The sequence below is a fragment of the Podarcis filfolensis genome, assembly GCF_964270895.1.
Source record: "Podarcis filfolensis genome assembly, chromosome: 9".
Classification (NCBI taxonomy): domain Eukaryota; kingdom Metazoa; phylum Chordata; class Lepidosauria; order Squamata; family Lacertidae; genus Podarcis; species Podarcis filfolensis.
The window spans coordinates 71,352,135-71,369,036 of NC_139610.1; the positions used below are offsets into that span (position 1 = coordinate 71,352,135).

At 47.2% G+C, this 16,902-nt stretch overlaps 1 protein-coding gene across 1 annotated transcript in view; it reads left to right on the forward strand.

Moving 5' to 3' along the window:
- Positions 1-320: 320 nt before the first annotated feature.
- Positions 321-16,902, forward strand: part of ADRA1D (adrenoceptor alpha 1D) — a 64,267-nt gene continuing 47,685 nt past the window's right edge. The window contains exon 1 of the mRNA XM_083571480.1: positions 321-2,633. Within this exon, the coding sequence (XP_083427606.1) occupies positions 1,673-2,633 (961 nt within the window). The 5' untranslated portion in view covers positions 321-1,672. The remainder of the gene's footprint in view (positions 2,634-16,902) is intronic.

The window sequence follows — 16,902 nt, forward strand, 5'->3', positions numbered from 1 at the left end:
ATCGGCCGGCTTCCTCCCACGTAAAGCAAATCAAACAGGTTGCAGGGAGCCCCGCCGAGGTGATCATCCCAGAATAACGGCTTCTCTAATAAACACCGAAGGCTTTGCAATGGACCAGAAGCGCATTAGCGTTAGCGGCAGCGCCGTCGACCAGCCCTTTGCTGCTCTCTAGCGTCTCTCGGTCGCCTCGCCCAGGAAATGGAAATCCTTCAATGAAGCTATTTTCGGTACATAAATATATATATATATATCTTTAAGGGCCTCCCTCCCACCCACCACCCACGACCCAGCGCGTTATCCCACCGCCCCCCGCGCGCTCCGTCCCTCTTTTTTAAAAATTAAGAGGAGTCTTTCCTTTGCCTCCCTCCCGCCTCTCCTGCGCGCGGTTGGCCACCCACCCTCGCTGCCAAACTTGCAGAGCCAGCCCCTCCGGCCACCCTACGCCGGCAGAAGGATGCCACAAGCCCTCTAGGAGGAGTTGAGGAGGGCGACTTGCTGGATTTCGCTGCTGCTGCGCCGTAGATCTCGCTGCAGAGAGAGAGGGAGAGGGAGAGAGATTGACAAACCGGGAGACGCCGAGCGCGCAAAGCATCCCAGCGCAAAGTTTGCGCGCCCGGACGCAGCCTACTTTTGCTCCTCTGGCTCCCCAACCGTCACTTCTCTCCCGCTCCGATTGGAGGGGGCTCGGATTTAGCTGCAGAGGCACCGGCAACGTCTTCCCCGCCGTTCCCCTTTTCTCTCCCTCCGCGCTCCTGCGTCGCATCCTCTGGACCGACAAGCTGGAAGGATGTCCGGGAAACTGTCAAGCAGCCGGCTCTGGACACTGACGACGACGCGACGCTTGCGCCCAGCTCGGTCCTTCTTCCCAAAGCCTCCGCAGCCAACGCATCTTCCTGGATGAAGGACCCTCGATGGGGGAAACAAGCGGGGGGCCGAAAGGAGTTATTTAAAGGAGTGATTTTCTGCCTTCTCACCCCCGGTCCCAATTTTCTGTTTTATTTTTTATTCGCACCCCCGCACCCCCGCGTACAGGGGTTGTTGCTGCTCAGCCTTTTTACAAGGGACTTTTGCAAACGCGCGCGTGCGTTGGAGAGGTGCAAGGAGGAACGTCAAATACTTTTTTATCTTATTACTGAGTGGAGGAGGTGGCTGAGGACGAAGGGGACAGCTCAGGGGCCACACACACAAACACACCTGATGGACAGAGAGGTGAGAGGGGGAAGGGAGGGAGGGAGGTGAAAGAGGTAGCCCGCGCAGCATTGCCGGGAGAGAGAGAGAGAGAGAGAGAGAGAAAGCGGGTTCCTTGAGATCCAGCACCTTTGCAAGATGATTTTGCTGCTCATGTGTGTGTGCAAGAAGTGAGAAGAGTAGGGACACAATAGCATCCCTGGTGGCGTGCAGTGACGTGGATAGAGGTCCACCTTTGCAGGAAACGATGGTGTAAAAAAAAAAAAGGATTGCAGAGGAGGAGAGATATAAGTGGGAGGAAACTCCTCGTGTGCAAAGAGAGAGACTTTTTTTCTCTCTCTTGGGAGTGTGGAGTTCAAAATCATTATAGGTGATTCTGGGGATGGTACCAGGGAGAGAGTGAGCCATGCCTGTTGCTCATCTCCTAGGCACCTCCATCACGCTCAACCCATCTCCCATGGAGACTGGCCCCTTTTGAAAAAGAATGACTTTCCCTGACCGGATTAATGCCAGCTTGAATGGGAACCACACGGGAGAAGAAGCCGAGGGGGTCAACGGGTCCTGGGCAGGGGGGGGTGTTGACCCCGACAACAGCACCTCCTTGGCACTGAGGTTGACCTTGCAGTCGGTGGGCGTGGGGGTCTTCCTCGCCCTCTTCATCCTCTCGGCCATCGTGGGCAATATCCTGGTCATCCTCTCAGTAGCCTGCAACCGTCAGTTGCAGACTGTGACCAACTACTTCATCATCAACTTGGCCATCGCTGACCTGCTGCTCAGCACCACTGTCCTGCCCTTCTCAGCCACCTTGGAAGTTCTGGACCTGTGGATCTTTGGCCGCATCTTCTGCGACATCTGGGCGGCGGTAGACGTCCTCTGCTGTACCGCCTCCATCATGAGCCTGTGCATCATCTCTGTGGATCGGTACATCGGGGTCAAATACTCGCTCAAGTACCCCACCATTATGACCGAGAAGAAGGCGGTCATCATCCTAGTGGTGGTCTGGCTCTCTTCCATGGTCATCTCCATTGGGCCCCTCTTGGGCTGGAAGGAGGAGCCGCCCGAAAACGACGAAACCTGCAGCATCACGATGGAGCCAGGCTACGCCATCTTCTCTTCGCTCTTCTCCTTCTACTTGCCACTCATGGTCATCCTGGTGATGTACTTCAACATCTACGTGGTGGCAAGGAGGACCACTAAGAGCTTGGAGGCCGGGGTCAAGAAAGAGCGTGGGAAGTCCATGGAAGTGGTGCTCAGGATCCACTGCCGCAGTGTCCTCGAGGACTCCCTGGCCGCCAGCACCAAGGGCAAAGGGCACACCTTCAGGAGCTCTCTCTCAGTGCGCCTCTTGAAGTTCTCCAGGGAGAAGAAAGCAGCCAAAACTCTTGCGATCGTTGTCGGGGTTTTCATCCTCTGCTGGCTGCCTTTCTTTTTCGTGCTGTCTTTCGGTAAGTGAGGCACCTTGACTTCTCTTGTGCGATGTTCATGAGATGTGAGTTCTCCTTTACATGACATCTGTCTTCTCCTCTTACATTGCATCTGTCTTCACTTTTATATTTTTATATGTGGTGTGTTTCAATGGTCCAGACTTTATAGATAGATATTTCAAAGTATGCTGCTTACTGTTACGTCTTATTTATGATACTTTAAAAAAAAATGTTTTATTGTACATTGCCCTGAGCTCCTTTAGAGGAAGGGTGATCCAGCAATGTGATTAATAAATTGTGAATTCCAGTTGCTCCTCAAGGGTGAACTTTACAACCTTTTTAGTCTACTTTTCTAGGTTCCTTTAAAAATAAAATAGGCTGGCAGTGGGGATAACTATCAGCCAATGTGGGCCATCCAGTAAACCTTGAATCCCATTAGATAGCTCTGGATAGCTTCTTATTATCATTAAGCTTTGGCCTTGCCACTCCACCTGTCCAATTAAGCTAGCAGTGGCCTCCCTTTCAGGGCTGTTGTTGTTTTGACCCCACAGAATATAGTTGCTCAGAGGCTAGATGAGAAGAGGACAATTCTCTATTTAATTTCCCTATTTGAAACGTTTCTGTCCACCTGCAAGTGAGAAAACACAATCATCACCAAGACCCAACTGCTTGTATATTAAAAAAGTATATTGATATCCCATAGTAACAATGTCCCACACGGACATAAATAATCGTACAAAGTTATATAGAATTTTCTCATGTTGCAATGAGCCATACAAGCAGAAAAGTAGCCATACTACAGAATACTGGTACTTGTCAACTAATTGACTGAAAATGCAAATTTTAAACCATGCTTATCATATGACTCAAGTGGCATCCAAACACTCACTGCCAATCTCATCCTAGGCGCTTCGTAGGAGAATCAGACCCATTAGTCCACTGAGCTCAGCAATGTCTATATTAAATAGAAGAGGTTCTCTGGGGTTCCAGGTAGGCAGCCTTTGCCAGTCCTACCCGGAGATGCCAGGGACTGAATCTGGCTCTGCCACTGAGCCACAGTCAGTCCCAAAAGAAAGCAGCTGCCTTACCCCATGTCAGACCATTGGTACACCTAGCTGGCTGGCAGTGGCTCTCCAAGGCTTCCCACCAGGAGGTGCTGGGGATTGAACCAGGGACCTTCTGCATGCAAAGCACCGAACTACCACCCTTCCCCTAATCTGCCTGGCAGGGTCATGCTACAGATAGGAGGCAGTGCTCTTTTTCGAAGCACCACTCAGCATCCAGTGATCCATGCTCATTTGGAAGCAAGAAGCACCCATCAAATTTGCACAGGAGCTTAAGCTGCTCGACATTGACTACTGCAAGGACTGTGGTGGAATGGGGAGTGGAGGCCCCAGCAGTTTGCTGCCCCATGCAGCTGCACTGCACATCGGAAGGTGCGTCTCCCAAGATCCTTTGCAGCCATGCAAAGGATGCCGGGACACCAGGCACTCAGATGCATGGAAATCCAAGAGAGGTGCCCAGGTATCTTCTTTGCAAAGCCAGGCATCGCTCAGATTGCAACCAGATTCCTGGTACCCTCGACCGATATCACTGCCTCCCCTGTGAAATATGACAATGAGACTCTCTCTCTTCATTCTGATTCAGGGCAGTCTTTCCAAAGTCACCTGGTACAGACAGGCTGTTGATTTGTTAGTCTTACTCATGCTACAAAGCTAAAACAGTTGTTTTCCACCATCAGGAAGATGTCTCCCCCAAGTGTGATGGGGAGCCACAGACCCTGCCAGGCAAAGCCTACCTATTACACCCCTGCCCCACCCAAGGGAGCCCATTGGTAGCTAAATGGAATCTTTCTACTCAAAGTCAACAGTGGAAAACAACAGTGAAACATTAGCCTTTACTAATATGTTTCCCAGTGGCATTTGTCTGGGTTTGGACTCAGAACTCATTCAAGCAACCTGCTTACTGAGCCATCATCCTTCATGCAGATATGAGACTCTCTCTAGTCTTTATTACACATTGGTTCTGATATGTTAGTGGGGAGGTTATATGACGAGTGTCCATTCTGTATTCATCCCACTTTGCTTTTGAAGTGGTGGTTTCTATTAATCATTTGTTTAGCTCACACTTTTCCTTGTCTCTTTCCTCACTGCAAAAAAAGAAAAGTCTGCTTTTGTTTTGTTTTCAAAGTGGAGTTCTTGAGCCAGGGCAGCAGAGCACTTCAATCCAATCTACCAAAATTTCCTGGTATGTTTTTGAGAATTATTTTGCTCATAGAATTATTGCATTCTGAAGGCAGCCTAGATAGCGGACTGGACCAGAGAGAGAGACAAGGGACTTTCCCAAGGCCACAAAGTGAGTGTGAGGCAAAGGTGGAGTTTGACTCAAACACAAACAAATCTCCCCTTCAGAAAAGAGACATGCCTATCCCAATATTTTCTGCAATCACACAGTATGACATGCTAAAAATGCTCCTCTTCTCTCCGCCATCAGAAAGTCAATCACTGCAGATCCAAAAATAAATTTAGAAGTCTGGGAGGATCATTACCTTATTCCATCCCACTGACTGTTTGCTATGATGCTAATAGGGAGCTTCCATGCTTAGAAGCAGTCTACCCTAGAATGCTTTTATTTATCTCTTTGCTTTCAAGCTTATACAACACCTTTTCATATCAGTTTCTAAAGGATCTTGGAAACTAAAGCTGTGTGCACACTCTTGTTTGCTTTGTATCCAGTATGCTGCCACTGCTGGTTTAGGAACCGGGGTACACATGACAATAGCCACAATCCATATCTATTCTGCATATATCCTATTGTTTCTTAGGAAATGCTGTTCTTTGATGCCTTTTTTCTGTGCAAATGGAGGAAAAGAGCAAGCTAGCTGGGGAAGGGCTGTAGCTCAGTAGCTCTCTGTTGCAAGGAATCCTGTAAGAACTGTAGAAGAAGACTGGAAGAAACTCTCTCTTCCTTTTTTCACTTTTTTTGTATGCTAAATTCTAACCCTCGTGATTCGTGGATAAGCAAAGAGGAAGCAATTATTCATCGTGTCCGCAGATGATAGAAAAATATGCAATGGTTTTAAAATTATAAAAAGGGGATGATTGGATTAAACTAGAGAGGAGACGACTGTCTAGCAAGTCAATCCACTGTTCCCTGTGTCCGGTTTGGCAGAGACGGATTTAGGACAGCATGGCCGGTTCTGCCACGCTGGGCGCCAAGCCTAGGGGGCACTGCAGGAGATCACAACTATGACATAGTGAATGGAGCAGAACAGAAGGTGAGAGGCATGGAGAGGCTCCGAATTCTGGGCTTTTACAGGGCGCTGCTGAAATTTCAAGTCCAAAGTCCACCCCTCATGGGGAACCTATGGCTCTTCCCATGTTGCTCAACTCCAGCTCCCATCAACCCCAGCCAGAATGGCCAAGCATGATGGCAGCTGTAGTCCAACAATATTGGGAGGACCACTGATTCCCCATCTCTGGTCTAGGCTGACCAGGGGCTCCTTACGGGGAGTCTTTCCTAGCCCTATATGGTGAAGCCCAGGATCAAACCTGTGACCTTCTACATGGAAGGCAGATGCACCGCCACAGAGCTATGGCCTCTCCCCATTGGTTGTAGGAGTGGATAATTGTCTCCAATCTAACCATGGTTTGCAAAATTTACCCACGGCTGCACTTTAGACATAGGAATCTGCTTCATACCAAGGAAGGTTGTTCGTTTATCTTGCCCAGTGTTAGCTGAACTGACTGGCAGCATCTTCCCAGGGTTCTCTTCCATGAATTTGTCCAATCCTCTTTTAAAAGCCATCTGGATTGGGGGTCATCACTGCCTTCTGGAGAATTGGGTTCCATAGTTTAATTATGTGCTGCATAGCTGTGGTGCTCTGTCATTTCCTGCTCAAGGTCTGTCCTGCAGCAAGTTGTTCCTAGGCACCAACCCAGCCTAGATGGCCATTGAGGTCCCTTCCAACTCTACAATTTTATGATTCAGTGAATCCCAGCGTGCGGAGGAGCCACAGTGCGCAGCTCCCCCCACCTGATGAGTCCACCTGATGAGTCTCATGAGACCAGGGCCCTGCAGGATCTGATTTCTTTCTGCAGGGCCTGTAAGACAGAGTTGTTCCGCCTGGCCTTTGGCTTGGAATCAACTTGATCCCCTCCCCATCTTTCCTTTCTCCTTTCTCTTTCTGTGATGGAACTCCTATTTGGGGACTTCCCTGGCTTTTTTCTGGCCCATGTAGGACCAGTCTGGATAGTTGGCCTTGGTGAAGATTTGACGTTTTCATCCCCCAAAAGCTTTTGATTTGAGTTTCTACTGAAAGGAGGCTGCATTTTAATGTTGTATTTAAATCAATTGTTTTTATATCTGGTGTTAGCCACCCTGAGCCCGGTCTTGGCTGGGGAGGACGGGGTAGAAATAATAATAATAATTATTATTATTATTATTATTATTATTATTATTATTATTATTATGCATCTTGGCATGTGTTATCCCCAGGAAAGGAGCTGGGTTGCAAAATCTCCTACATATCACCGTCCTCGTCAACAACTAGGCTGAGCTATTTGGAGAGCTTGCAGAATCTTTTCTGGTGCCTTCTGAGAAAAGTTTGAAATGCCACCTGTGAAGGTTGCTTTTTGCCTTGATGGGTATCTGTAACAGGAGCCGCTTCCCTCCCAACCCCACAGATTCTCTGCTCCCCAGAGTAATGATGCAGTCATCAAGAAGTACCTGTGCAATTAATCAAGACAAGTTTGCCTGGCTAATGAGGCAATTTGGAAAAGCTGTTTGTTCAACAAGGGAGAAATGGCTGATTAGTTGGTGGTCTTCTTTTCCTCCCTGCCTTGTGCGTTAAAGACTTCTGCCGTAAGGGGCACTCAACATCCCTGTGAAATGACATACTGTATGCAAAAATTATCATTTAGATTTACCCTGATTTTAGTCCCATAATGAGCAGGTTGCCTGTGCTTGTGGACTCTGTGCAGATCTCATTCTCACACTTCTGTCTGATTCCACTTATTGCTATCAACCTTCCAAGAAGTCTGCTAGCCTCTAAAAGGGGCATATTTTTAGCCCGGCTGCTTATAAGCTATTTGGAAAGGCTAAAGAAAGAGTGAATCTATACTTAACTCAGATGATGGGGGGATAGGATTTTGGAACATGCCATATCAAATGGCAGGTGGGTGCTGATTTATTTTTATTTTTTTTAAGAACTTGGCTTCTAAAAAGCTAGCACCTAAACCTTTATCCTTGGTGTTCTAGTTGTCTGCATGCAGGGAGTTTTCTGCATTCAGAAATGGAACTCAGCTGCATCCTGAACTGGCATAGTCCTCAGAATCCATCCACTTCAGTCAGCTACCTAATGTGAGGGCCATGACTCAATGGTGGAGCATGTACCATAAATGCAGAATGCACTGATTCAATCCCCAACATCACTCGCCTCTTTTCCAGGCTAAACATACCCAGATCCTTCAACTACTCCTCATAAGGCTCGGTTTCCAGGCCCTCCTCTGCACATAACCCAGCTTGTCTACGTCCTACTTAAATTGTGGCGCCCAGAACTGGACACAGTATTCCAGGTGTGGTCTGATCAAGGCAGAATAGAGCTGGACTAGTATTTCCCTTGATCCCTTAATCTGGACACTAGACTGCGGTTGATGCAGCCTAGAACAGCATGAGCTTTTTCTTCTTCTGGATCACCCTTGTTAAGCTTGTGGTCCACCAAGACCCCTAGATCCTTTTCACATGTACTGCTAGTAAGCCAGGTGTCCCCTATCCTATATTTGTGCATCTGGTTCTTCCTGCCTAAGTGCAGAACTTCACATTTTTCCCTATGTATAATGTATAGTTGACCTATACATTACAAAGAAAAGGTGGCAAAATGAGTTGCTAGATTTCTGGACTGCATGATTTCAGAATGCGAAAGGGTTGATGATGATGATGATGATGATGATGATTATACAGTGGTACCTCAGATTAAGAACTTAATTCGTTCCGGAGGTCCGTTCTTAACCTGAAACTGTTCTTAACCTGAAGCGCCACTGTAGCTAATGGGGCCACCGGGCCGCCGGAGCATGATTTCCGTTTTCATCCTGAAGCAAATTTCTTAACCCGAGGTACTATTTCTGGGTTAGCAGTGTCTGTAACCTGAAGCGTCTTCAACCTGAAGCGTCTGTAACCCGAGGTACCACTGTACTGCCCTATACCCACAGGTCTCAGTGCAGTTCACAAGATAAAATGACACAGGATGGCTCATAATATTGCACCACCCGCTGCCTGTTGCACAGTTTTTCTACATGCAAGGGAGCTTCTTTTTCCATTTGAGGAGTCAGGGGGTGGATGGAGGAGACAGATGACAACATTTATATGGCAGGCGCTTCTTAAGCAGATGTCAGTGTCAATGGGATGCTCCTTAATTATGCAGATGGGCATGCTTAAATTCCTAGAAACCCTTGTAAATCTCTGATGAAGCCATAAGGTAGCCCGTTCCCTTCTCTCAAAAGGGGCAGAGTGTCCTATCTGGGCATGGACCAGGAGCAAGTGCAGCAGGCCAAACATCTGGTAACTTGTAAGCTTTTAATTGAAAAAGAAAGAAACTGGGGAAGCAAGGTTGTCCGGAATCTTTATTGCTCCATTTCACGTTCCCTGGGATATATTTAACAGGGACATTTTTATCAGATAGAATAAGAGATAAAAAGTGACTAGGCTGTTTTTATACAGTCCGGCAGAGCGGACATGACTCAGCGTTTACCTATCTGGAATAAGGATTAAAGGATCTGAGTTGGTGGAAATGAAGAGGCCACAGTTGGCTGGAAAACCAAACAGCGAGAGAATTGGAAGTGGTCCAGTCGCTTGTGCCCCAGGTTCTCTTGGGATTTTCTGTCTCTGCATCAGCCTGATAGCTGGATGGCCAGGAAATGCCAGCTCAGCAAGGATCAGGTGATGCAGGCGGCCCAATAAGATTCTTCCTGATCCTATAAAACATCTGGCATTGGCATGGTTGCTCTGATCTCAGGGAGCATGTGTGGAGGTTTAAGTTAAGGCCAGCAGACATGGTCCCTGCTCCATGTATTCTTCATGTGCCTCCTCCATGGGAGGTCCGGAGGGTGGCAACACGAGAACAGGGCCTTTTCTGCAGTGGCTCCCCGTTTGTGGAATGCTGTTCCCAGGGAGCTTCAGTTGGCGCCTTCATTATACACCTTTAGGCACCAGGCAAAAATATTCCTCTTTAACCAGGTCTTTGGCTGATTGAAATTCATTGCTCTTGGGGAGGCAGAGTTTCCTGGGTTGTTTCTGTTTTTGTTTTTATCATGTATTTTGTGTTTTTATGTTGTGATTTTATGCTGTAGCCAACTGGAGACCTTCAGGTTAGGGCTGTATACAAATTTAAATATAGTGGACCCTCGGCTTACCCGAGGGTAACATAAACTTCGAGTTGTGAAAGCGGCAAACCCGGAAGTATTTTTCCGGGTTTCGCCGCTCGTGCATGTGCAGAAGCGCTAAACCGCACCGTGCGCATGTGCAGCAGCGATCCTCCAGTTGCGAATTCCTCGGGATGCGGCCGGATCTCCGGAACGAATCCTCTTCACAACCGGAGGTGCCATAACAACAATAACAGCTTTCAGTGAACATGTCAGCAAAAACATGGGTTTTTTTCTCATTCTCTCTCTCTCTCATTCTCTCTCTCTGCCTGTCAACGATGAACTAGCCAGGCCATCAGCTTACTGTTCAGGATTAATGCTGCTTATCTTTTCTAATATTACTCGTCGATGGCTTAGAGAAGGGGTTAAGGGCCATGACTCAGCGACAGAACATCTGCCTTGCATGCAGAAGCCCCAAGGGCAATCTCTGGCATCCCCAAGCAGGGCTGAGAGTGAACGCCGCCAGACACCATGGAGAGCTGCTGCTGACCAGTGTAGACAATACTAAGCTAGATGGACCTGTGATCTGACTTGCTGTGATGCAGCTTCCTGTGTTGCAGGAGATCTCACTGTCTTTGAGTGTTCTAGATGCATGTTAAGAAAAGATGTGTGATAGGGCATCGTAGGCGAGGGTGCAAGCTCTCCTCCCCACCCCAGATCACTATACTAAGTGTCTTCCACGAGTCTTCTGAAGCAGGGAGCCACCTGTACACATAGAAGCTTCAAAGCATGGGACTGCTTTGAAAGAGGGTTCGACAAGCTCTTGGAGGAGCTAATGGCTATTAACCCTGATGGATATGTTCTGCCTCCACTGTCGGAAGTAGCTTCTTCTTATTTGGCGATCACTCTTAGCCGAATAAGATTGTCTTTCATGAACATGGTCTTAACAGTGAGTCCATAAGTGACTGTGGAGGCCAATTCTGGATCCACACGTCCTTCCACAGTGGGGACATAGGTTTCCGGGCAGGAGTTGATCATGGTGTGGATTTGCCAAGCGTGCCTTCCTCTTAGCACGTTTCTCCCTTTCATCCTGAGTTCAAGTGTCTTCAAAGCCCATGACACCTTTGGTAAAGGCTGTTCTCCAACTGGAGCGCTCGCAGGCCAGTGTTTCCCAGTTGTCGGTGTTTATACTACATGTTAAGTACTGAAGTTCTCACCCTGGGCCAGCAGGGGGATACTGTAGATAGTTTTCACTCAGGTCCACATGTGCAAATAAGGAATTGAAAGTGATGTTCAGTGATTGGATAGTTACAGAAAGTTGTTACTGTTGCCTTGTAGTTGAGCTCTATATAAGCAGGTTGGCTGAACCCTTCCAATTCAGTTCATTTCTGGCCTGCGAATAAACAAGAGCTGTGAAGAATCGCTGTGTCGTCTGATATGTTCACCCACAACTTAACACTACATTTTTTTTAGATTTGCCTTGAGAGAGTCTTTAAACCTCTTTTGTTGACCACTAGCATTACACTTTCCAATTTTAAGTTTGGAACAGAGTAGTTGCTTTGGAAGATGATGATCAGGCATCCGAACAACAAGACCAGTCCAACAAAGTTGATGTTGAAGTTTGAGGTAGCATGCTCCTGAGCACCAGTGGCTGGAAACTACAGGGGGCGGGAGAGCTTCTGTTGCAGTCAGGTCCTGTTTGCAGACTTCCCATATCAGGTATCTGGTTGGCCACTGTGAGAACAGAATGCTGGACTAGATGGGCTATTGGCCTGATCCAGCAGCTGTCGTCTTGTGCTCTGATTACGTCACCCCATGGGTCAGGGAGCAAAGACTGGCTGCGCTTAAAACAACAAAAGCATCATGGCACTTTTGAAAATAAACAGAATTTATTTGTTGTTCTGCCGGCAGCTGAAGACCTCCTTATTGCAATAGACTTTGAGGAACTGACTGCTTTTAATGAAAGGGCTGGTGCTGTGCTGTTTTTATTGTAATTATCCGCAATATCGCATAGACTAATAGAATCGTAGAGCTGGAAGGGACCACGAGGGTCATCTAGTCCAGCCCCCTGCAATGCAGGAATCTTTTTGCCCAATGTGGGGCTCAAACCCGCAACCCTGGGGTTAAGAGTCTCCAGCTCTACCAACTGAGCCATCCCTGATGCGCTGACCCAACACAAGGTGGGTTAATGTTCTTTTAGGTGGGGAGGTGCAGCTGGTGCAATCCAGCTTCTGATTCCGCCATTGTTTACCTGTCCAGTATTCCCTTTGTGTGTGTTTTTAATTGACTCTGCTGGAACAAATAGAATTATCCAACACACTAATTTGTTCCCACCACCTTCAGGAATGAAAAGAAAGGGGGCCGGGATGATAAACAGGAAAGCTTCTGAGCCACTCAAGTGATGGTGTCTGTAGAGTTTTAATTGTGAAGCTGTTCCCTGGAGTGGATATATATTCTCTCTCTTAAAGCCCAGCATTGTTGCAGAAATAGATGGACTCAGAAGGGCTAAGCAGCCTGAATTTACAGCCTGCCAGCTGAAAGGGGACTTTTATTTGATGGAGGTATTGTGCCCAAAGAAATATAGCTTGCCATCAAAGCCATTTGTTGTCCTGCACTTTGGAAACGGAATGTCCCCCTTTAAAATGTTTTAACACTGAGCCATCCACTCTGGAAGGGAGTAATTAAATTAAATTTGGGGACTATTGCATGGTATATTAATTCCTGATTATACCCCGGCAAGCCGAGAAATAGCAAAAGTTGGTTGGAAAGCTTTGGATCAGAAGGAAGTTGCTTAAGGCACATATGATATGGCAGGCTTATTTATACACGCCTTTTCCTAAGCATGGAAAGCTTCCCCAACCCAGTGCCCTCTGGTCTGAGACAGCACAGCCTCATTGCAGTCAAAAACATCTGGAGGGTACCTGATTAGAGATCTTTAGCCTTTTGGTTTAAGTCATTGAGGATGCTCTAAGGCAGACTGGATTTTCTTAGTAAAGGTAAAGGGACCCCTGACCATTAGGTCCAGTCGTAACCGACTCTGGGGTTGCAGCGCTCATCTCGCTTTATTGGACGAGGGAGCCGGCGTACAGCTTCCAGGTCATGTGGCCAGCATGACTAAGCCACTTCTGGAGAAACCAGAGCAGCACACGGAAACGCCGTTTACCTTCCCACCGGAGTGGTACCTATTTATCTACTTGCACTTTGACATGCTTTCGAACTGCTAGGTTGGCAGGAGCAGGGACTGAGCAATGGGAGTTCACCTCATCGCGGGGATTTGAACCGTCAACCTTCTGACTGGCAAGTCCTAGGCTCTGCGCCACCCATGTCCCAATATTTTCTTGGTATTTCCCCCCTTTTTCTCCCCCTTAAAATAACAACCACACAAACAGTCTTGTAAAAGGGGAAAAAATAACATTCACTCAGAATACTTGCTGAAGAGAAACAGATACAGCAGATTTGTCCAGGCAGCCTTAAAATGGTAATTCAGTTGCAAAGACATACTGTACTTAAGTCTAGTTAGAAATGGTGTCTGAGCTTGGAACTCAAATATGTAGATGTTCTCACGTCGCTTGCCGAAGAGGAAGAGGGTGTTCCCAAGCAGGTTGGACCTAACAGTGCTGGATTTAGGTTTGACGAGGCCCTGAGCTACTGAAGGTAAAGAGGCCCTTTATATGTCCAGCGCTGTCCTTTGTCAACAACAAATTGTCGCTGTTTTTTGTGTTGAATATATGCTATATGGTAATTTTTGGACCTAATAGGTATCTAAAGCCATTTGTACATGCAGAATGTAGGCACCCTGTATATAGAAATGAGCAAACCAGTGATATTTTAGGGAGCAGGCTAGCAGGCATGGTCCATTACTTACATTACAGGAGCCTACACAATACGAAACACTGTTGCTGTAGGTAGGTTTTATTTTATTTGTTTTTTATCTTATATTTCGGAAATGTACATCCAGGTTTTTTCCTTTAATTTTTTTTGGGGCCCCCAAGAGAGTGGGGCCCTAAGCTATAGCTTGTTTAGCTTACACGTAAATCCAGCACTGGACCTACACCCTTCTCCTGTCAGGACACAGCAGGTGTGTCTCTCACAGAAACTCTGTGAGTTTCAGTTCCTGTCATGTGTCTACCTAGCAATACATGAATTTGGCTGCACTTTAAATATCCCACAACTGTGGCACTAGGATATTGGATAGGTCGGGGGCCCTTTGGTCTGCTCCAGCAGCCGGGATCATCTTCTGCTCTTGCATTCTTAATTATGCTGTGCGTGTGCCTAATATTTTTATGCAACCACCACACGCAGTATGCAACAAATCTAAACGATTAAAAGAGCATCATACAAACCAGGACCAGCCCAAGACATATTACGGGCCTGGGGATCATTCAGAGGGAAATCCCCAGGTGTCAAAAAAGGCTGTTTATATATGCCACTACTGCGGCCCTTGTTTTGTTAGCCCCAAAATGGAAAACGAGCGAGGTGCCAGCCAAAGAAGAATGGCAACTTAAGCTGATGGAATATGTGCAGCTGGCTGATCTAATTTATAGAATAAGAGGAAAAGGAGAGTATACGTTTAAAGAGGACTGGGAAATGTTTGAGTATATGGGTGAAGATTGTGTATGTTTGAAAACGTTGGCAGCTTTAAGATAAATTCAACTGTGTAAATAAGTTTTGATGGATGTAAAAATAGAATACTGAATGATTTAGTAGGGATTTATGGCATGCAAACTGAACCATGGAAAGAGAAGGGAAGTCACTGATATTTTTAGGTTGTTTAAATGAATATTCTAAAATGTAAAATAGAAAAACTTAATAAAAAATATACAAAAAGAAAGAAAGATATGTTACGGACTGAGCTGAAAATGATGCTCATTCCTTCCCCATTCCATGCAGACCAGCTGACCAGACTAGCAGCCAAGTTGAGCGGCAGAGGATCCGCTTTGCATGTAGTAGATCCCAGTTTCGGTTCCTGGCATCTCCAGGTACAGCCAGAAGTGACCCTGCTCTAAAACCCTGGAGAGCCTCTGCCAGTCAGTGCAGACAATGCTTAGCTACAAGGACCAAGGCTCTGACTTGTACTAAGGCAGCTTCCTGCTTTCCAGTGCATCTGATTTCAATCCTGGTGACAGGACAGCATTTCCCGCCACACCTGACAGCAAGACGCTTGATTAGAGGCCATGCAGTGCATGCAAAGCTCTGGCTCTCCAGTTCCTCCCTACCGTTTCCTGCCTGTCCCCCCAGCATCTCCCACCTGAGGCAAGCATCTCATTCTGTCTAATGGTAGGGCCGGCCCTTCCAATGATTCTATGGTGCTTCCACGGGTAGGGAAGAATGAGGGAGGGCCGCGGACACCAATAACATCCCCCTCATCCACATGCTCAGCCAAAACTTGGGAAAGAGGGAGATACACAATAATCCTTTGCCGCTCTTCCCAGTTGTTACAATTTTATTCCATCTTTCCTAATAAACGCCCTGCGAGGAAGGTCAGGTCGCGAGAGGTGATGACCGCCTCATGAACATGCTTTAAGCTTTGCAGCTGAGTGCCGATTTAAATTTGGGGATAATCCGGCACTCTCTAACCACCCCCAGCAGCTGTCAGCCCCCCTAGACGGTTCCTGTCCTTTGCCCCCTGTTCCCCAGATCGTAGTTCTACCAGTCCAAAGGCTGCAACCGCGAAACAGAGAAAGCCGCATTTCATAATGCCCGGTAATTTATTGGCACAGCAAAGGGCAGGCATGACTCGACTGGAGGAAACGGCTCTTTAATGCTAATCCTTATGGATAGCTCTCTCTGTTGATGCCGTCTTCCACTAATACGTTTGGTCGAAAGCCAGAGAGCTGTAGCCTCCAACAGTAACACCCACATGCCTGCGTACACAATATCCCGCTGGCAGGTAGCAAAATAGAAAAAGGCATTTCTTCTGTCTTCCGTGCCCTTCAAGAATTCTCAACTTTGCAACAGACACAAGCGGACTCATGGCATGATGCGTCTTGCAGAGCATTCTAATTAATAGGATGAGGAAATCCAGGGAGCCAGGGGGGGTTCGAAAGGGGATGGGATTTCGGAAGCCAAGATGGTTAATGACCCCATCTTCCTTTTCTCCACTGCAAGCCGGAGGAGACGTTGGTTCTCTTCACTGGGCCTCAGTTTTCCCCCATCTGTAAAATGGCAAAAATGTTGCATGCTCCTTGGTGCACAGTGTAGGAATCCCAGTGAGAAAAATCTAAAGCTGGCACATTAGGGCCACCTCACCGCTATGCCCTCTCCACACACCAATTCGCATCGCTCGCAGTGCGTTAGATGTGTGCCAGGTCAGACCTTTGGACTTGAGCACAGGGGAAACTTCGAGTCAAATGTCTCCTTCAGATAGCTTCAGGTCATGTTCTTCTGGCCTAACCTACCTCATAAGGTTGTTGTGATGGGGAAAGGGAGACAACCCATGCACCCTGTTCTGAGGTCCTTAGATGAGTGTTGGGCTATGAATGCACTTTTTGATGCCTATGATAAATACTGACTGATAGGCTTTCATTCAATATATTCATTTCTGGGCAAGCTCTGGGTACTGCATGCTGGTGGTGGATGGGGCCATAGGCAAAAGTGGCTGGAACAATGGATGTGACTCTTACCTTTAAACCAGTCGTTTTCCTCTGCTATTGTGCGACCTGCCTTCTTTTTTGCTCCCCTTCCCTGGTTTCATGCAAGTCCAGTTTTAGGAGGATGCCCTACAAACCCTGCAATGGGGGGCTGCGTGATGACAGCCTTACATTGTGTGTGTGTGTTGTTACAAATATATATACAGTCATACCTTGGTAGTCGAATGGAATCCGTTCCGGAAGTCCGTTCAACTTCCAAAACATTTGGAAACCAAACAGCCAGTCGGAAGCTGCGGAAGCCAGGCCAGACATTCGGCTTCCAAAAATTATTTGAAAACCGAA